Source organism: Wasmannia auropunctata, unplaced genomic scaffold (assembly GCF_000956235.1).
Source record: "Wasmannia auropunctata unplaced genomic scaffold, wasmannia.A_1.0 LD334208.1, whole genome shotgun sequence".
Classification (NCBI taxonomy): domain Eukaryota; kingdom Metazoa; phylum Arthropoda; class Insecta; order Hymenoptera; family Formicidae; genus Wasmannia; species Wasmannia auropunctata.
Window position 1 is genome coordinate 737,164 of NW_012028682.1, and position 22,337 is coordinate 759,500.

A 22,337-nucleotide genomic window follows, 5' to 3' on the forward strand; every position below is an offset into this window, starting at 1 on the left:
CGTGCGTGACACTCTCTATTATATTAATATATAATTTCGTAATGGCATCGGTATTCACGTCACACGTGTTCGGACCACACATTCAGCGTTCTATAAGTGCGATCGTCTGATGCCAAGTGTCGCCTAATACAAAGATCGCGTTCAACGTCGATGTGCCACCAGAATCAGATAGTCCCATTTAGCGTTAAACGCGCGGCTGCACGAATACGGGTCCCGAGTGCTCTCGCCGTGGCGTTGTAACGCACGTTACCAGCACGATAAATTACGAAGAAGGGCAACGTGCGCCGTACCGAGGAAGGGTCAAGATCGCTTCAGAGGAGAGCCTCGGAATACCCAACGATCTCGCGAACACGCGGCGGGTCTGTCTGCGCGTTTCGCGTATTCGCCCACGTTGCAGTTCGAAGGAATAATTATAGGTCTTGGCAGAAAAGGGTCAGAGGAAAATAAGAGGGAAGAAGAGAAAGAGAGAGAGAGAGAGAGAGAGAGAGAGAGACGGAGAAACAAGAGATAAAACAAGATGAGGCACCGGTGGTAACAGTGGCCCCGCGATGTATCGCCGGAGCCCACTGAAAAATAAACGGGAACACGTCTCGCGTTCCCGCGCCTCCGGTATATTGACGACGGTAAACGCGCGCGTGCAACGTATCCTCTTATCTGATACGTGCGTCCGCGTGCAATCCCTGCGACCGACGGGGGACCCAAACGTCGTTGTCTCAAATGCGTCGCTCGCGGCTGCTGCAGTGCAAGGCTGCTCTCTCAGGACCGCCGCGGTACTTTTTTTTTTTGCGGCAATTACGCGACCGATAAACCGTACAGTATTTTGGACGACGGCCAAGCGATCCATAAAGTCCACGTCTCAATCGCGATTTTAATCGACTGTCGTGAACGAGGACTGAGTAACGTTTCCTTTTTGCGAAAGCGTGGATACGTACCTATATAGATTAGCAATGAGAGGGAAGATAAATAACAGTTATCTGAAGCCACGCGAAAAGCATGAAGAAAACAAGTTAAAATGTTGTTTAAAATACTAGATCTTTGAATTAAAAAATTAAAACAAATATAAAATAATAAAATTAGAAATATCAATACAAAAAATGTGTCTGAAAAAATCTGTTTTCAACGTTAAAAAAAAATAGATTTAATCAAAATTATTCCATAAATTCTAAAGGCATATGGTATTCACAATTGTTAAATCGGATTATTTTAATCTAAAACAGATTAAAAATAATCACGGCGCAAGCATGGCGGGTGATCGCTGCATTTGCACGCCGCTCTCGTCACACGCACCGTTGACCGATGACCGGGCTCGATCCATTAACCTAACCGGGCTGTCCATTTAACGACCGGCCGAAACAATGTGATTAATAACGGGACCACACCTCGTGTCATAAAGTACGCCGTTAACGAGTGCTTAATAACATTCGTTGACAAACGTTAGTCCAGATAATTATGAGCCCGTGCGCGCGAGATTGGGCATCGCGAGATTCCGCGATGAATCCCCCATTGCTTCCGAGATTTATGGCGATCATCCTCCAGCATTAATAAAGCCGCGCACGTATGAGATTAACGATCGTTACGACGCGTTGGGAAAATTGTTAAAACGATCCACTTTTAATGAGCAACGCAACGTCGTTGCTCTTGTAACTCGCTTATTCCTCGGCCACTGACCTCACGTGGTTAACTTATTTCAATTTTCTCCCAGCGAATGATACGATTGTTACATAATATACATACCTAATATAGAATGAAAGCAAAAGATTATACGTATGCAACATGTATCATCATTTTAATAAACGCGCAACTTTCTTACAGACAGTATATAAAAACGGAAATGGAATATTTTATTAAAACGATACATTACAAAAGTTTAATTGAAACAAAAAATTTAAGTTTTTACATTTAATTTTTACTTTAGAAAATGTGTTTCAGACCTATACGAAAAAAAAAAGTTCAACAACTGCGCGATTTATCGAGTCAACTAAATTTCGCGATATATTGGTATCAGAGGCGATACTCTCGCGCGTACCGGGGCTGTTTTTGTCAGTTTCGAACAACGGAAATGTTCCCTCGCACCGTGACGCGTGTTATCGACAAGGTATCAAGCGCGCTGTATCCCCACGAGCGACGTCGTCGTATCGCAGAGATTGCAGCGATATGTTGCACACACATGTAACCCGGCGCCCCGTTATTACAGGGAGCAGCGTTCGGAAACAGAACCATCAATTAGGCGTTTGAAGCGAGACGAAGCCGTATCCGCGCGCGCGACGACGACGACGGCGGCGCGAGTCGCAAATTAATTCCTGCCAATTCTCAGAACGGATAAAGCTTCCTCTAGCGAGAAACGCTGAAGAGTACTCGCCGCCGTGATTAATTTAACACGTTGACCAGGCAGTGACGAGTGTAACTAACGTGGTAAAGTTCATCCCACGACGTGACGGGCTAGGTCGTCCCCCCCTGCGCGCTTTTAATTCATATCAAAGCCGGTCACACATCAAAGCGCCTCGTTTTCGCGAACGCAACGCGTTTAAAGCGCAATACATTCGCGCATTGTTTTTTTTTTTTTTTCGTTGCTTTCATATCTTTCACATACGCGCGTCCCTCAGGCGTCTCGATACGTGGCGATATAAAATTTAAAAGTTTGACGTGTATACATATCATCGTAGATTCGCTATACGGATTTCACAATGAACGACCGAAGTATACTTTTGTGAAACTGTGTAAGTTATCGATGCAATGCGAAACTATGCGAAATTTCGCACGTCTTTCCCTGAATGTTACCATAGAAATGTCACTTTAGCGCGTCATTCTCGCGTTGTTATTATACCCGACTCGAAATAGACGTCGTGCATATAACACGCCACGCCGGAAATCGCTGGTTTTCCTAGTCAAGTTGCGGTATGTCACGTGCGGAACGGTTTATAGGCACGTCGTAATATGTGATTCGATGGGGAACATAGTAATGAGTTGTGATTTTGCAACTGCTAAAATAGCGATAACAACCGCATCCGTTCGGGACACGCGCGCGTAAGATATCCCTTGCCGGATGAGCTATAAATGGAATTAATGGAACGCAGTAAATGCTAATAAAAACATGTCTCTGTCGTCGTGGCAAATATTCCACGTCGAAGTGGAATCCAATCTCGAGTCAATTTTATTAGCTTACGAACGAGAATGAGTATCGCTATAATAATCCAAAGTAGAAACGTAAGATAAATAAGAAATAATTCGTAAGATACATTAATATAAATTAAAATAGGTATGCAATGTGGCCGGTATTTTTTCATAGTCCGTTCTTACAAATTTAAGATCGAGGTACAGCCTTAAGTTATCATAGACCAATCACAGAGCTGTGTGTTAGCTTCTTGAGATATTATACTTAAGACGATCTTGAAATAAGAACGGATTTTATGAATACCGGGCAATGTTATTGATGTTACATAAAAAAAATAAGGCAATAAAATCCAGGTTTATTACAGGAAAGCATCGCGAGACATCAGAAACAGAAATCGTGACACGTTCGATATCGTATATCTCTTCGATGACCCGTATTATGGCACTGACGTGTCCACTTAAGATACACGGAACGTAACCGTTTATGCCTGTGAAACCGTATGAATGCGAATTAAATTTAACGAATGCATTTGCGGATCGCCGAATCGATTTAATCGATGTCGTCGAAAATACTGTTGACGCTGCAAGCCTCAAACGCATGTTTCAAATAAATCGTGTTAAAGTAAAAGATGGTTTCCATCTGTGTCTCTTCTTATAACCTAAAACAGATTTTAAATGTTGAAGTATTCTTTAAAAGCCAACTCTTTTATGTTAATTTCTTGCGTTCGGCGATCGACCATGACGCTGGAACGTGTGATCGATACAATCGCGAATCCGAGAATTCGTATTGCAATTTCTACCGAGATTAAGTGACACAGTGACCCTGTTGCGGCCGATCATGAATGATTTCTCGATTTCGTCGAGCGGCGAAATCTAAATGTATGAATAAGTGAGGAATTTAATTCTTATCGTGAAGAGAGGAACATTCTGCGTTTTCTCTGTAATTTGAATTAAAAAATAATGACATGGAAAAATTTACCTCTAACGTATACATATATATATACCTTTTTATTCGTTCATTATGCATCCTCGCTTGACTTTTTCCGTTGTCGTCCTACCGACGCGGTTACATGCACTTCGCGCATTCGAAACGCATATGTAAGACGGTCGACGCAATGTAGCGATCGCGGAAATCCTTATCAATAACGAGAATTACACCTGCGACAGGCTTTGCGAAATGCGGGCTATATATATATATCAAGAGACTTCGTATCGTAGCCTACATGGTCTTTTTCTTTCGAACTAACTTCGAGTACTTATCACAATCACGACTTTTCCAGCAACTTTACGTGTCAGGTTGTCCGACTCTGCGGCGCGGCAACAAAGTCGGCGACGCGACGCTGTCGTCGTAAAGCCGACGTCGGGGCAAGATAAGAACGTGTAACCCATTTTTTTCGAAATTATCTTACGACGCCGGCGTTCCCGAACCGACCGCGACCGCGGTAATGCAGCACAATAGCCGCGTTGTGTCGCACCGCGCCGGGCGGGGGAGGAAGGAAATTTGTAAACGTTGCACGAGGGTTAACACACCCGTTACGATTTACACTTGTCGCCGTTGTCGCGAGGACTAGGTGAGAGAACGCGTTATCGCGACACGCTCGGGGACGTGCACGTGCGCGACGCGATTATGCAACACGGTCAACTATACGCCGCGCGATTACGCTGTTAAACGACATTCTATGCTAATTAGATCTCATCGGTTTGTGGCCGTGATTATGTTTACAGAATGCAATGGCAATCAGGATGGTTCGATCGAGATTAGAGTTGCTGTTTGATAAAAGCAATAATTTACAGAGTAACTTTCACAGACAGGGCAATCAAATTATACAAATTATGCACTGGAAGTACCTTGAAATTTTACACACTTTAAAAAAATGCGTTATTGTAAAATAAATTTTTGTAATATTCAAAAATAAATTAAATAAATTTATGCTTTATATATTCTACATTAGTATGCGTACGTTTTTTAAAACAAATACGTACTTTGCTTGTCGAATATATTAAAACTTATCACGCAGGCAAAATTATTGTCTAATTGCGATTACCTCAGATAAGGAAGTTAACTCTTAAATTTAACCTCGATAAACTTATTGATATTCTAACACTGTGTGCGTGTTATTAACTTAATTCGATAAAATCGTTATAAATCTAAAGTATAACCAGGTTATTTAGAAAGACGCAAAGAGAAAAACGTCATGGAAAGCGGCACTTAATTTACAAGACCCATTAATAATAATTTCCGAATTAAATTAAAATTACTCTCGTGTGCTACTACCGTTCGCTTTAAATTCGATCGGGACGTCATTGGAGACGTCAGGACGAGGACGTGAGAGAGTATTAAAGTTAAAACGGGCCTCCCGTCCCCGTCGATCGCGCGGCGCGCTCGCGCGCGCGCTGTAAATTACAGGCTTTGCGGTAAAAGTTCGTGACGAGTTTGAGGAGGCTATGTAAATCCGCTATAAATAACAGCGGCAAAAAGCGACGAGAACCGGCGCGACGGCGGCCTCCGTCAATATCCGCCAGTTGATGGGAGTCTTGTCGTCGCTGGTGCGATTAGCCCGACGCGAGAGGAGGATTCGCTCGCGTTTCAGCCGGCGATCGTCGAAAGAAAGGCCAAGTGCTCCCGGGCTGCCTCCGCGCTCGCGCCTGCTGTTCGTGATTCCGCGCCTAAGTAAAGCCGTTAACGCCTACTCTCCACGCGGGCGAGCGCGAGCGGTGCGTTAACGCAGCGGTGTGTAAACGCACCATCGCTCACAGTGTTAAATTGATGCTCTTGACCCGTTGATAACGCACGGAGGTCTCTAAACTCGTTTACACGCTCCGCCAGTCTCGGCACTGAGTAATTTAGAGCTCCCGGCTCTTCTCCGGGAATGACGCGAGCGTGCGGTTTATTTGGACGGTTCACGCGTTGCAACTTCTCGTCTTGTGTAATTCGCGTTTCTTGTCCCGTCGAAGTTTAAACTGCGCTCTTCATTGCGCCGGGTTTGAGTGCGCTTCGATGCGGGAGTTCTCACGTTCGTCGGATTAACGCGTACGAAGCGAAACAGATACCACAAATTTACAGACTGAGAATTGCCCCTTCTAAACAATACAAATGCAAATTATATAGGAATATATGTTGTACACAACTTTTTTTATATTTGTATGGAATTTTATATTTTTATGGAAATGACACATCGCTATCTCTCTGAGTTATCTTTGTTTCTTCATCATGCCGTTCATCAAAATTGTGAAGTGTATAGAAAAATTGAGGAGGGACTCCCGATACCTTCCTCCGCAGAGGATACACGTGTTCGATACGTATTCCGTCGACGTCGCCATGCATGCGCAACGCGACAATCTCAACAGCCGCATGCCGAATGAGCCCCTCGACCCTTTTACGCGACAATAGGCATTCTGCGGTGGAGGAGGACCGCGATCGGCGCCGACAAAGCGCAGAGGGGGAGAATGACGAGAGTCGTTCGGGATCTGAATTGATAGCGAACTGGGAGAGCACCGCGGAGATGTGCATTGCGGCATTAAACATACAGCCGGTCGGCGGCGGTGAGCGCGGCGGACGGCGATGCAACCCGACCGCGCCGCCGATTCGTTGGCGTTAGATGGAATTTCCGAGTGGCCATCGCCCTCCCGAGATTCGTTTGACGCGCGCCACGAGGAATTCCGTAATAGGAAACTCGCGCGCACACAAAATTTCGAGTTCTTCAAACGAAATTAATTTAATTCCGATCGGTTCGACAGAGCGAGTTTCGTCGTGCAGATCCGCAGTGGTTTTCAATCGATACTAAAAGTATTGTGTGCACGCGGAGGGATCTGTTTGCTCTCTAATGGTATTTGAACGCGCATTTCTATTTCACTATTTGATTCTGCTTGCGTTCTTTTTTTTTTCGAATTTATCGATTGATAGCGGAGGTTTTTTCTATATCGGAAAAAAAAGTATTAAAGAGAGAATATTATATTACTAAGCATAATATATGTATACATATGTATAGACTTGAGATATATATTATAAATATAAAACTGAGAGGAAAAGTATATGATTAATAAAGTCGCCTTATCATTTATTGAAATAACATGCTCGGAAAGAACTCAACGTAGACAGTGGGATGTGGTGCGAAAATTAAAAATTTCAGCTCTGAAAGATTCGATATAATCGATCGCATCGGGTTAGACGCACCATATGACATATGCAATTGTAGACAATGCGTACGTCTGTCGAGGTGCGTGGAATGGCGTGAATGAGCATCAGCTTCGTCGTCGTCGTCGTTGTCGTCGTTGCAACTCGATGCTGCATTTAGCGCAGTCGAACGATGACTGGTCGATGGAGGCACAATGCCGGTAATGGGGTGTGGGTCTTCTGAGACGCGACAACGACCGCGATAATGACTCGCGCGCAAACAGACTCACGGTAGGAGAGTCGTGACGCGTGCGTTATGCTGCATAAACGCCGGATTTCTAAATTGCACGCAATATTGCCGGAAACATCGCGGGAAAACGCTCGCGGTGGTGCATAATCGCGCGCTCCCCGCTCGGACTGTCAAACTCTTGTCAGTTTCGAGTTCTGCCCGATAGAGAAACGCGAGAGTCAATGACTCGCTTGTGGCAACACGCCGCGCGTGATGCAGGCGCGTACGCATCGCCACGGCCGCAAATAGCCGCGAGAAACAGACGAGTCGCGCGGGTCATTTAACTGAAGCTTAGGAAATTATTGATCACCGGAAGCGGCAGCGGTTGAATAAATCTACACGCCTGAAATGTTATTCGTGCCTCCAGTGGAATCCTATTATACATCTGCTCGCACCATTTTCCGCCCTCTTCCTACATCGTCTTTCCACTGTTCATAAAATTTCTCTATACGATTCCCACCAACAACTTTGTTTATTTCGTTCAAAAATGGAAAAAAAAGTTTAGTAACGTTGTCTCGAACCATTCGACTCGTGTTATAAATTTTACGAAGACTTAAATAAGTTGATCGTCGATATTTCTCAGCTGGTTGAAGGTAACACAGCGTAATTTCAGCGCTGTAATTTTCTAGTCTACAAATAAGGTAAAAGCCTTTAGTGAGCGCGCTACGTCTTGCGAGCGAAATATTATATGTATAATGTAACGAAATTGAAGAGTGCGCTTTAACAACGTCCATTTATAAGTGATTCGTGTGATTCGTGAAAACAAAAAAATCATTCTCAAAAAAAATCATTCTCCGCGCTCGAATTTTACAAAGGGATCCGCGTATGAGTGCCTAGTGGTGAAACGGAGTCGGTTTCGCGCAATTTCCTGATGGCTGTTACAGGGTCGACCGTATTTCAAACTCTCCAGTTTGCTTCGCAACCACCTGTTCGGCACACGCAGAAACAAGGTTCGCGGGTGCAGCACGAATACATCGCGCTCACGGACTCCTGGCTACGGCGCACGACGTGCATTACTTGCCGCACTTCTTTCCGGGAACGTAACGTGGGAAAAGGAATGTAATAACAGAAGCAGCACATTGCCACGTAAATCTCACTTGCGCTACGTTCTGTTACTTGATATTTTATAATGTGTGAGCGTTGTAATTCAACTTAATTATTACATTACCAAAAGTATTTTTAAACGTCGATTAACGGTGCAACCGTTAAAGTTATTATAGCACTTCAAACCTCATTAATTAATGTGTTTCGTAAAAGTATTTCGTTAAACGAGATGGAAAGGATATAGAGATTTCCTTCAAAATTAAAAAATTCAAATAAACTAAATAAATTTCCTTCAAAATTCGATGACATCGTTCACATACATATAAGTCACGCGAATACTACTCACATATAATTCAAATAAGAATATTTGGAGACATTCTCATATCCCGGAAAAGCTGAATGTGGGACGTCGAGATTGAGAAAAATTATGCGGCATATTGAGTGGTGCAACGGCCGTGGTGCCATGCGACGTGACTGTCTTTAATGCGGCTGTCTTTAATAGGTCCAGATAACGACATGGAAATCGACTTACCGGGACTTCGATAACGAATTCGTGAGAGGTCCGAAGCGACGTCTCGACATCCTCGAATCGACAAAGCATACCGCGATGCGTGGCCCGCGCGCGGTCACGTGGAGGAGAAATATGCACTTGATGAAAGGTACAAGCCGCCCCGTTGCTTCGTCGCGAATTTCGCTCTTGGGAGATTAATAATTCCTTTATGAGACAAGAGGGGGACAACCGTTACAAAGGGTAACCGTTACAAAAAAAAAGAAGAAAGCTAAAAGGGATAATCGCGCATATAAAGAACTTATTACCCGACAATTATTTTTACAAGATATTCTACTTTTCTCTCTGAAAATGCGTTTTTATTAAAAAAATATATATATATTATTCTTTCTCTTATTCTCTTATTCTATCCATTTATTCTGTATACGAGAAATAATGTATTATATCTAAAGAAATGTATGTAAAACGTATTTAACATTCTTTTTGTATTACCTTTAGAATATGCTTTGAAAATTAAATCGTAACGATATGATATGCAATTTGAAATTAATACGTAGTAAGAAAGACTAACTGTACAGCTTATTACCTCCAAGACCACGAGATATTAACGTGCAATAAATCATTTTCGTTGACGCGACTCGTAATTTCGCTTCGCATATCCCAGGCCTCGGTAAAACGTCGAGACCGGCTGGAAGCACGTGCAACGCCGATATTCGTAAATACGCGGTATTTGCAAGAAAAAGGATCCGCCGATGAAAATTACGAGGTGACTACGCGCCAAGAGGCGCCACGAGCCGCTCTTAAGTTCCGCTCGACTTATGAATAGTATTCCTTGTACGTACTTGTACGAGACGAGTGCAAGAGTTCATTGCGGCGATTCTATCTTTGGTTTCCGATGGGATCGTTCGCTCCTTCTCTCTCGCGCGCGCGCGGCTATACAGCCTCTCGGTACCGGCTCAGAAATAAATCGATCGGGACGCGCATTTGCGCGGAATAGACGCTCGATTTGCAATTAACCGGCGAGTCCGCCTCGGGCGTCATTAGAGCCTTTGAAAGTCGCGAAGATATGACGCTCTATTACACTATCTAATGATGTTAATCGGCGGTCGTCGCGAGAGCGGGTTTATTAATCGTGTACGTGAACGACTCCAAGAGCATGTAATTTTGTCTCAAATCCGCGCGTCGCATTGATAAACGCACGCGTGTGCGTGCAACGGGGACTTTGATGCCGCCGCGGAATTTGCCGTTTGCCGGTGTAATGATAGATGTTCGGGAAAGTAAACGATCTTTTTCTATTCTTCTTATAAAACAGATTAATTAGCTCTCGCCGCAACTGATGTCTTTATGAAGAGATTACCGGGGAACAGAAACTATCCGACTAATGGGATCGCGTTTGCTTTGTTAAACATTCTTTTTTCTTCAAGTGTTCAATATGTATTCTCAAAGAGTGACCCAAAAAATCGTTTTTTGGGCCTTCCATTTTGAGATTGAACTGTGTGCCAAATGATATATTGAGTTTAGGTGACAATTGTTATCAGAGCTGGAGGAGGAAGAGGGGATGAAATCAAAGTTCGTTGTGCAATTATCATAGGTCTGCAAAGTCCGGTATTTTAAGAAGGTTGATTCAGCCGATGAAGGTTGATCGCAGTTTTACGTAAATGACGCTCGTTTTGGATGTAAAAAAATCGTTTTTCGAGTTTTCGCGTAAAGAGATGTAATAAGTGACTCCCCCCCCCCCTCCAGCTGTGATAACAATTGTCACCTTACCCTGAAACTTCTCTGTGATTAATATCTCATTATAAGATACCATTTGGCACACAGTCCAATCTCGTAATTAAGGACCCCAAAAAAACGGGCAAAAATACCACCTTTTTTGGAGGTCACTCTTTAAAATAAATAAATTTTTGCATTCACAGCGCACGATTATCGCGTGTGATCGTTCGTCTCACCGAAAGCCGTGTCCAGATTCCCAACGTACGAGGTATCAATGGGATCTCGCGAAGTACTGACGGATTAAGAGGTACACGGTGTGCAAAATGCTCAATGCTCGCGATCCAATTGCGCACGGATGCATCTCGGCGGGATGCACGAAGCGGAAACGCGCGCGCGGCAGCGGCGAAGATCAAAGGACGTTCGCACGTTGCGCGGCGCGGCGCGCCGGCCGCCCTTCAGATTTCCGACGTGTTTCGTTTTCGAGGCGCGGCTAATGGACGTAACGCGCGTACGTTTTGCGTTTTACGTGTCCGTACGGGGCGATTCGCCGCGCGCGATTAAACCCACTCCGTTCCCTCCATGCGAGCGCGGCGCGTCGTAAATAATCGATATTAATCGCGTCGCGTTCTGCCTTGGTTTTGAATTCGCACCTCGGAAACGCGAACGCTCGATCGCCCGCCCTCGCCGTTCATTTCAGGTTTATCGCTCGACACTCGCCTGACTTAATACACATTGCGCACGACAAGCGTGTGTATAGACTCGTTGCATGTGCGCTTAGTATACCCTAGCTTGCTCGTAATCGTGTCTGCGGACGTATTGTACACGGTGATTCGCAAATCGCGTTCGGTGTAGTGCCTTTAAAAGGAAAGACTGCAAATTATTATTTGCTTTCAACGTTGTATAACGACCGTTTTAGTCTCAGACTGACCCGTTTTAATTTATTTAAAAATATTCATGAATTCTACTTACAAGTTTTTGTTTATGAATAATCATAACACAACAAACAGAAAAGTATTCATACTTTTCTAAAAAAAATTCTTTTTAATTCTTTTTATACTGCGCGTTTCGATCAAAGAACCTTTGCGGCTGGATTTATTTCTTCACTGTCAGCGCGGTGACAATTCAACGCAAAAGAGTCAATAACAAAGGCTTTTACATCATTCTGTACTTTTCGTAATACGTATGCAAGGGATTTCAGAAAGTTTTCTTTCAAATACAATGTCTACTTTCGATCAGATCAGATTTGTGATGTCTCTTCTAATCTAACTAAAGCAGATAGCTTGACAATTAAAATTCAGGTTGATAAAACTCTATGGAAGCTCTACTTAATAAAATTAATATTATAATATTGTAATATTATAAATAATATCATAAACATAATTAATTAATTAATTACATTAAGCGACACTTAGTATTATAATATAACTAATAAAGTTTTGTTAGTTATTCGCATCATTAAAATTTAATTTGCTAAGTTCACATGCCGTTTGACTGCATTCAACTTGAAAGCTAAATCACGAAGAAATCGCGAATCTTCCTGGTCCTGCTCGTCTCGGTCTCGGGAGATACACGATTGTGGGAAAGTGTGTGGATTCTGGGACGCCCTGTGTACTCGTTCCGGTAAACGACCGCACATACCGTATGTAATGTATACCGCATGTGATCCGCGGAAGGCCTATGCAGTAATCGTATCCGCGCACGTCCAGACTCAACATAATTACCATACGGACCTGCTACAGATTGCTTATTGTTCGCGTCGATTCTACCTTTTTTTTCCTCGGCAGGGGGAGAGGGGAGAGGAGGAGAGGGGATTCTCATCCCCTCGCCGACAAGGGATTAACGTTGCACGCGGGTGATGCACGAGTTATTGTACCTTCACGGACGTCAACGTCGACGAGCGACGCGCGGGCTCTTGAATCGTTTCGCCGCGCCGGACGATTTTATTCGTCGCAGCACGGTAAAAGCCCATTCGCAAGATAGCCGGGCCGCGTTTAACTACCCTCCCCCCTTCCCCCCGTGGTGAATAATCTCGGGGATTCATGTTAAATACTTTGCTTTTACTTTAGTCGATCGTTCTCGACGTTTAGTTGAGATAATAACTCGCGTAATTTTTTAAAAACTGGATGGATTTGTGATGCTACGGAAAAAAACAATTTATGAATTATGAACATCAGTCGCTGTTCGCGAACTTTTAGGAAAAATTGAATAAATTCGTATAAAAGCATGTCGAATTCCAGAGACGAATTCATTTCACTAGAATTCATTTCGACATTGTCACGATACAAAAATGAGGTATTGTACATTATTGTACTTTCCTATAATTAACTCTATGCAGTATTATAAAATGTTATATACTTGTTCCGGCAAAAAAAGCGGACGCTTTTTTATTTCGGTGCGGCAAAACATTCGCGCGCGAGACAGAGAAGATAACCGCAATACGGCACGGCACGGCTAATTTTTCGCATTTCTACGCTTTGTGTCCGCTTCCACTGTTAAAGCGGGAATTTAATAACCCCGCTGCGGAAATTTTTATGCGCCGCAGTTACTCCGCTATTAAAACAGGAGTAATTAGCACTTGTTCCGCGCGCGTACCGCAGAGAAATTCGAGATAAGGGAACAGAGAAATTTGCAGAGATTCGCGTTCTTTCGTTTCTGACGCATGAAGATATCCCGGAAAATAGTCAACTTTAATAATCCTAAAGTACTTGTTTACAAAAAATAAAAACCAAATATAATTACGTAATGTAATTATATGAGAAAGAGAGAAAAGGATTGCAGAGAAAAATGTGTGTTGTGTGTGTGTGTGTGTGTGCAGCGTGTGCAGCGTGTGCAGCGTGTGCAGCGTGTGTGTGTGTGTGTGTGTGTTCGTATATATCAATTTTTAAATTTCATAATATTTTCATGGATCTGTGGACTTACTTTAAACTGCAAAAAACTTGGCATAAAATCATTATATGCTATAAGCAAGATTTACACAATGTTTTTTTTTTACTAGCAATTAGCGACGTGCTCTTCTTCTAGCGAATATGAAAACTAACAGCTAAAAAATATAGTTCTATAAATTATATATTTTTTTAGAAAACTAGCAGTTAAGAAAATATAATTCATAGAATTATATTTTAATTTAGCTGTTAATTTTTTAGTTTGCAGAAAGATTAGCACGCCATCAGTAAAAAAGCATAGTGTAAATTTTACTACAATGACACAAAACGAACCGAAAAACCTACTTTTCTATACTCCTTTTTCTAGAAATAAAACTTCACTTAACTCTTTATTTTTCACCTGTTACAGCTCTTTTGTTTTCGATTAACGCGGACAACGCGCGGGAGTAAAGATTTGAAAAACGGATTCCACGCGGAAGCTGCACGGTTCGAGAAAAGAATCCGAGAGACGGAGAATCGCGCGTTTGTTTTCTCGAGAAAACCGACGCGGAAACGCGCGACGGTGCACTTGCCTGATCGAAACACCCGGTAATTATGCAACGGCATCGGCATGCGCGCGGTATATAAAGGGAGAGACGGCCGTGGATAACAAGGGACCCTGTGCCCGGAGCGTCGAAGGTAACGAGAGCGAGGATTGATGTCCCGTTCTGGCGGGCTTGCGCGCGCGTTGCGCACACATCGAGAGAATTATTACGAGAGAGGTGTCCGCGTTAAAATAAACCACACGACATACCTATACCCGCGCGGCGGTGTAATCGGGGAAAAGAGAGGCGTCCCGTCATTAAGATGACGAGTTATCGAAGGGTCTTATTTCGCGCGAGAATAGACGTTTTCTCGCTCGTCCGGTCTTGTCGCTTCGTCCCCGTTTAAAATTAATCCGCAAAATGCACCGCGGCTCAAATTGCACGCTATCATTACGCGGTATCGTGCGGATCGATCTTGAACGGCGCTAGACTCCACGACTTAATAAGAACCTGTCAATCCGAGATAAAATTGTTTACTCATGTAATGTAAGAACTAAGAACGAAAGAGGCGGCTTTTCTCTTCGCGCTCGAATGAGTTTTCAGAATGAATTTTAGAAAAATTAATTTAAATATTTTTGCCATATTTTTTTCAATTCTTCATTTTTGTAACTTTCGATCTGTTCAGTTTTCTATTTTTTATTCCTGATCTATCAGAGTTTATTATTCCTGTCACTTTTGAATAGTACTTCTAAATCTTCTGGAAACTTCCTACTACTCTGCTAATCACCCATATTTGTATATATCTGATTTCAGTTTAACAGAAATTCATATAACTCTTAAAAGATTAAGAGATAGAATAACTACTGTAAACGTTTGCTTTCACGTCTAATCGCTACCCTCAACGGCGCTTATAAATTCATCAATGCCACCTGTGCGTTCTATAACGACCGAGTATCTCCCGTTTTGCATACCAGCGCCTAATTATATCGTAACTCACTCGCGTGCAGCGAGTTACTCCCGATGTATCTTCCGCGAGCGCGCGCTTCATATTTTGCACGCAGAAAGCGCGCTTTCAAGCGGTATCTCAGGCCTGCGTGTTATTCAAATGTGGAGCTCGATGCCACACAGGATGTCCGGCTCGAATGTATTCTCAACGCGAGTATCTTGAATAATTTATAGTATCTCGTCTTTTATCTTCGAAAAGTTTAACGTCATTGGATTCTTCGAACTTGGCTTGAAGAATGTTCGACACGCGTTGATCGTCGAATGTTTATGAAACGCCTAAACTTTTAAGACATTCAAAGACAAGTAAATGTTCGAATTTCAAGATTCTCCAGAATCGGAAAAATTTTAAACGCCTGTATTTTTTTAATCCCATTCGCGATATTCTTCACATTTTTGCTGATGCTTTGCTGACCTTTGTACTTTCTAATTCTGACATAATCGCGAATTAGAGAACGATAAGCCTCGATACGCTGAATTCACACCAATTAAAGCTCAACACATGAGTCATGCCCGCTCTAAATTATACGTTCAGGTATAACTTTTGCATCGTATAGCCACTTCGTCATGCTTCTTAAAAATTTAATACACATATCCTATTTCTTTGCGCATGTGTTGCATTATCTCTTCATTATACCATGCGCCTGTGTGCTGATATGAAATTTCACACGAGCATAAATAAATTTGAATAATAGCGCTACTTACCTCAAATCCAGCCTGATCACGGCGGCTCGCCGGCGACCTCGTCGATGCGGAAGATCTCCGGGTCGTCCGGGAAAGATGCACGGCGGCGGCGGGTCATCCTCCGATTTTCGTGAACGGTCCATGGAAGATTTGCTCCGAGGCTCAGGCCATCCTGTGTGCGCGAAACATGAAGTCATTAACAGGGCAAGTGGTTATACAGGCAGCGTAAGAGGGACGCCAGGCAACACGCACAAATCACGATGCCCCGTAAAAGGCGAGACGCGCGAGAGGGACGCGAGACGAGACGAGAGGGCCGACTCTCGATCGCCTTAACTTTCAGAAGGTTAGGCTTCCCGTTTCTTTTTTTTTTCCTCATCCAAACGTCGCGACCAAGCTTTAATGCGCCATCCGTCGTCGCGCTGGCGCTTATTAGATTCGCTCTGAATTCCTCTTAAAGCTCCACGACACGCCTCGGAAACACTAACGGCTCGGAGAGCCGACCATTCAGCAATTATTTCGACACCGACGCGTGTCGCAAATATACGTGTATGTATGTCGACGTATAAAAAATTAGAGCAAGCGCGTTTGGTATGTCTCTCTTCTAAGACTGGTAATAATGTGTATCCACTTTGTGGAACGTTATATAATTAAAGAGCGTGAAGTAAATTGATTTCAAATAATTGGCCTTATTATTTATTCTTTTACTTTTCTACGCAATTTAAAACGATTATTTTACGTATCGTAAGCTAGTTAGCAAAGGCATCCAGTTAATCAAAATTAATGATTTCTGCAACAAGTCAAGTGCGATAATTATTTATAATCACGTTGTGTTAAAGAGATAGATAACGCTTATTGATCCGGAAATTGCATCACTGTCAAAGATTGCAACAGACAGATGAATGTTATCTACATTAAGAGGATAATTCTGGTAAGTAATTTTCTACATGTGTTAACAGTATCGACAATCACATCAAATTTCAACGAAGCCAGAGTAATTACCGCAATGTCATTTCCTCTCACATGCTATAAGACGAAATTTTTTAATATAATGTTTATATGTATACTATAACTTTCTAAAAAAATCCCCGTAATAATTAAATTAACAATTAAATGTGAAATGTACATTATACGATAATATTACAATGAATATCGTTTGCCGATGCAATTCTAATCATTTTCGCCGCGAATGTTTTGCGATACTCTCGATTCTATTTTAGCCAACGATTCTGTTTTAACGGGAAAACTGCGATTACACGCGCAATATGCGCGCGAGAGAAAGAGCACTCGTAGAAGAATCGTTTGGATAAGAGCTATGTAGTGGCACAATTTATGGTGTTGATATATTAAGTCGCTATCTGACGGATATATAAAGAGGTGTCTATGTCGCGGTTTTCTAGTCGCAAGACAACATGCGAGAGGACCCGTTGTGTGAACAGCTGCGACGAATATGCGAGCGTGCGGAGAGAAGCACGGCCCTATAATAAATTACAGGAAAAATCGACGCGTAAATTCGTCCCTAGAGTCTCCTCCGACGTCTCGCGGCGTCGCCTTTTCGCCGACGCGTTTGACGTCTACCGACTCTTTGTCCACCAGACAGTCTTTGAATACGTGAACACATTCGAAGATGCATACACATGATTAGCACAAGCGTTATGTCGATCACCGAGAAAAAAAACTATATATGCCGTAAGTATAGAATATTATTTTAAAAAACGAATATATCAAATTTCTCTCTTATAGATAGATAGATAGATAGATAGAAACATCCCGAGAGCTAATATAACATTCATATCTATTTTCGATGTGTCACGTACCTAATTATTCGAAAAAATATTTTATGTGAATTAATATTTTTCATATAGTATCCAGACAGACAGATATCTTTATAAACAAATATAAATTTTTTTACGTCTTTCATCAATACATTAACAATTTAAAAAATGCTATTATAAGTGTATTTTTTTCAAAGCTTTATCATTATATATAACCGCAAGATTTTAGAAGTCTCGTGTATCGTAGATAGCATCCGTAGAAATTCGTTGAAAAGAATTTTAGTGTAACTTCTTTGCGCGGAGCAAATTATTAAGTGAAATACATGTAAAAACTATGTACTCGTGCGTGGCTGGATTGTCAATTGGATCGAACGGGTGATTGAATCTTAGATCCGAGTCAAAATTAAGTTCCGATTTATTAATTTTGTGACACGAAGAGGGCACGTCTACTCGCGTCGAAAACAGCCAGACAAGTCGCGACTTGTCGTTATCCGCGCGGTCGCCAGACCTGTTACCTCTAACCTTGCTTTGTTTGTTGTCGTGTTCATAATTGACATTTTAAACGTATGACTTGCGACCTGTATCTCTAACGGCCTAATCGTCTCTGTTTTCTCGACGCCTTTTTATTGACCTTTTTTTTTCTTTTTCTCTCTCGCGACCTAAAGCTGATCCTTCTGTGTAACGTCTATATCCGCGTTCTTTATTTTGTTTTTCACCAACTAAATTTTATGTTTTACGCAGACTAATTATTCGGGGCGATGCAATCGCCACAGAATGATTAAATATAAAATGCAAGCGGACAAACAAGGATTAGGCAAAAAATTCAATATAGTACTCCATTTCGAAGTAACGCTTCGTCACTCACCGTCGTGCCTGCTCGCCTAATCCCACTCGGCAGGAGCGGCAGCAGGTGGATCCTCCGTCTCGGCCCACGTGGCACACATGTCCCGTATAAAATCCTCGCGCACCCCCGCGCGCAAAAGGGGGTTGCACGTTGCCGGTCTCGATTCAAAAGTACACGCAACCACAACAATTGCTCTCTCCCCCTCGAGGAGGGGACGCGACGGGTGAGAAACCGCACCACTTTGTTGATCGTGAAGATATGCGGATGTCGGAGGGTTGCGACACACGAGAGGGAGAGACGCGAAGATGTTGTACGCTCGAGAAATGAATCGCGCGGCTTCCGGCCTCCGCGTGAAACTCCGCGGCAAGGAAGGACGGCCGGGCGTGTGTGTGGCGCGTACGAACGCCGCCGCGACAGGAGTGATAGTGGCGAAAGTGGGAGACCCTCCGGGAAATATATAGGTCCGCGGGGTGGTGTGGTGGTGGTGGTGGTGGACCACACGAGCGAGAGAAGGGGAGAGGAGACCCGCGCCGCGCACGCATCCCCCTACGCGCGTCGCGCTGCGCCGCGTATCCCGCAGGATGGGATGTACGGCAATAATTCGGCGTTTAACCCGCGACTGCTCGCGTTGCCGATCAATCGCGTCTGGCTTATAGATAAGAAGACAAAATATATGTATAACAAACATCCCGTCTATTTACGAGTATAAGTTTATTATTTACGACCTGAGTTTCTGTCGAAAAATATCTTAATATGAGATCTAGACTGTGGCCTTCACATACGTTCAAGTGTGTCACTTGAATACTGTTTCTTTGATCAGTATCAATTCCGAGCGATAACATAATAAATGCTTTTTCGCGCTGAGAAAAGAAAGAGGTCTAAGGAAGAATTTTCATGGTTTTATAAAAAACAGATTTAATTAAATATTTAAAAATTAATTAATATTAATTAATAATAATTAATAATTACTTTAAATGTACTTTAGATTATTAGCTATTTTATATGCACGTTTCAGTTTGCAAATTAATTGTTTGAGATTGCAGAAAAGTCAAATGAATTCATAGCCACATGTTATATTTTAATTATCTTAAAAGCATTTCTTTTGAAAATATTGTTTTATATTTCGCAAATTTATACCTTTAAACTTTAAACATAAAATTGTATCGTGATTTCCTTCTCTTTCTCTCCTCACTCTTTCTCTTTTCTCTCGCATCTCTATCTCAGAAGGGCCATTCAAAATGAAAGCAACCGGAACAGTGCAAACGATTTCAACACAAAAGCAGAGGCGCCCCGTTGACTACGTTATCAGCCATTATCGCACCCATTTTCCCGTTGAATCTCATCTAGATAATCGGAAGCATTGTTTAAAATGGCGTTATCTGCGTGCTAAATACACCGACGGAAATCCCGACGTGCCCCTTTTCCTTTCTCGCGCGCCCTTCGCTCCAAGGTTCAACGAACTGTAATTGTGGTACGGAGACGAAGCCGTAAAATTCTACCTACGAGATTAGACTTGTGGCTTTTCCTTTATCATCCCGGTGGAACGTTGCAGCGCGTCGTCGGCGACGCGACGTTCCCGTTTTATCTCTTCCCGTTTTTCCGTTCGCCCTTTTTCGCCCCCTTTCTTCTTCGAGCCCCTCGTCGCGAGTCATCCGCGAGTTTTTTTTATATCAGCGCGACGGATCGCGTGTAAAATGCCGAGACGAATCGCGACGGGGCTCGGAGAACTGCAAGTGTCTTATAACGTGCTAGCTTGTGCGATACAATGTGATGCAGAACCAATTACGTTGGGCGATTAAGTCCGGTAATTAACCCACTGGCAATCAACGTTCACTATGATGGGCATAGCTCTTTTTTACTTGCAATGCTTAAACGCTACAATGCTTTAAACACGATACAATTTGTCTCAACAATTTGTAAAAAATTAATTTCCTGCCTATACTAAATAAACATTCGAGGAATAAAACGTATCATAAATGACATGACAAAATTTGTTTAAAAAATGTAAAAAAAAACACAAATTTAAAACATAGATTTGTAGATATTTATATCATTCTAACATTCAAGATGGATAACTTTTAGCTTGACCAAAATAGGAAAATATAAAAATAAAAAATTTAGAAACTGCAGAAAATATTCAGTTATATATTTGCGTTAACAACTGAATTCAGTATACGATTGCACTCTTCTTATACTTAAGAGCAACGCAACTAAATAAATACGCGACCCACGGTAATAATTCGAGGAACGCTTCAAGCATTTATTTATTTTCCGTCAAACATAACGATCCAGTCAGTGATGTCAGCCTGAAGCGCATTGAGCTTTTTTATTTGCCGCGTAACGGACTGCAGCGCGCTACTGCATTTTACAACTAGAAGCTTCCAGAATTGCGGATCGTAAAACAATGCGCCTTATGCAACGCGCAATAGGTATTTAACCGTCCGTACGAAACAGAAAATGAACTGCGAAGAGCATAAAATCGATTACGCAATCTTCGAATTTAAATGTCATCGCTATCTTCTCCCGGTGTGAAATGTATAGGTTATAATTTTCGTATCGAAAAGTCAAATGTACGTATATGTATATGTAGATCTAGCGTGGACATATAGAACCGTAATCATAAATCATGGTTTTCCACTTTCCAGTTTTGCCGATTACCGTCGAATTTGCGCCATTATACGGACGCGTCTTGTCGAGCGATCGACCGTCTCCTGCTCGGACCTGCTAACAAAGAACCAGTCATGGCGATTACCTGTCGAATGCCATTGTAAAGTGCGACATCCATAACCGTCCTTCGTGGTGGTCGGGGCCTCCCCGATAAAAGTTCAGTCATGCCGTGATTTATTAATTATAAAGCATTGTGATCCCGCGCGAAGCCGCATAGTTGCGGTTTCACGGTGATAAAGCAACAACGCGGCGCTAAGGATTTCCATCTCGAAAATAGACTGCCGGCTGATCGCCGATAAACGCCTCCGCGATTTATTTAACAGCGGTTTTCAATTGATGCGTTAATGTATCCTCTCTCTCTCTTACCGTTGCCGATTAAAATCTCAATTTTTTAATCCATAAATCAGATTAAAATAGTTGTTATGTTAAAATACAAGATAAGATACGCGGTTAACATTAGGAGATAAGAAAAACATTGAATGACTTCATATAACGGTACGTACCTATCAAATTCCAGAAGTTTTAACAAAGAATTTTAACAAATTGCAAAATAAATAAATGTCAAGAATAAATGGCGTATTGCTATTTATGGCTATTAAACCATGAATTATCGTTGCGTAAACATAAAGTAATTGTGAAAATGATTAGATAAAGCTGATAAAGAATAGTCAATAGAAAAATTTGGATTATTATAAAGCTGCAGATTATGCAGTGTTAATTAAAGTGAAATATAAAAGTGAGATAGCACAAAATTGATGTTTGGAATCAAGGTGACGTTAAAGAAGTTTAGGCTGCAAGGGATCTTAGGTGACAAAACAAGTAAGAGGCGTTTCATGATGTCTCGTTGCCTCGTGGGCCCAGATTGCGGCCCGTGTGTTGGCCCAATGGCCCCTTAACTGGTTATATCATAGTCTTTCGGGCCGTTTCTCATCCCAGCCTCCGTCAACATTTACATACTGAACGCGTGTGTACGAACGATAACTCCGTGATACAACGCGATAACTCCACGGAAACAGGCGGTAGGTCGTTACATGACATCTGACATAATTTGACACACGGTGCTCTTTAGTAGCTACATTATACAAATGCAGCAATTCATATTTCTACAATTAATAAATTGTAAGTTTATCTCACCTTTATAAATACATAAATAACGAGAACTTTCTAATCTCATATAATTTCT

At 42.3% G+C, this 22,337-nt stretch overlaps 1 protein-coding gene across 1 annotated transcript in view; it reads right to left on the reverse strand.

Annotated features, from left to right (window-relative positions):
* LOC105459147 (thrombospondin type-1 domain-containing protein 4-like) overlaps nt 1–22,337 on the reverse strand; it is a 72,807-nt gene that overhangs the window by 36,374 nt on the left and 14,096 nt on the right. The window contains exon 4 of the mRNA XM_011704926.1: nt 15,893–16,043. Coding sequence (XP_011703228.1) covers nt 15,893–16,014 — 122 coding nt within the window. The 5' untranslated portion in view covers nt 16,015–16,043. The remainder of the gene's footprint in view (nt 1–15,892; nt 16,044–22,337) is intronic.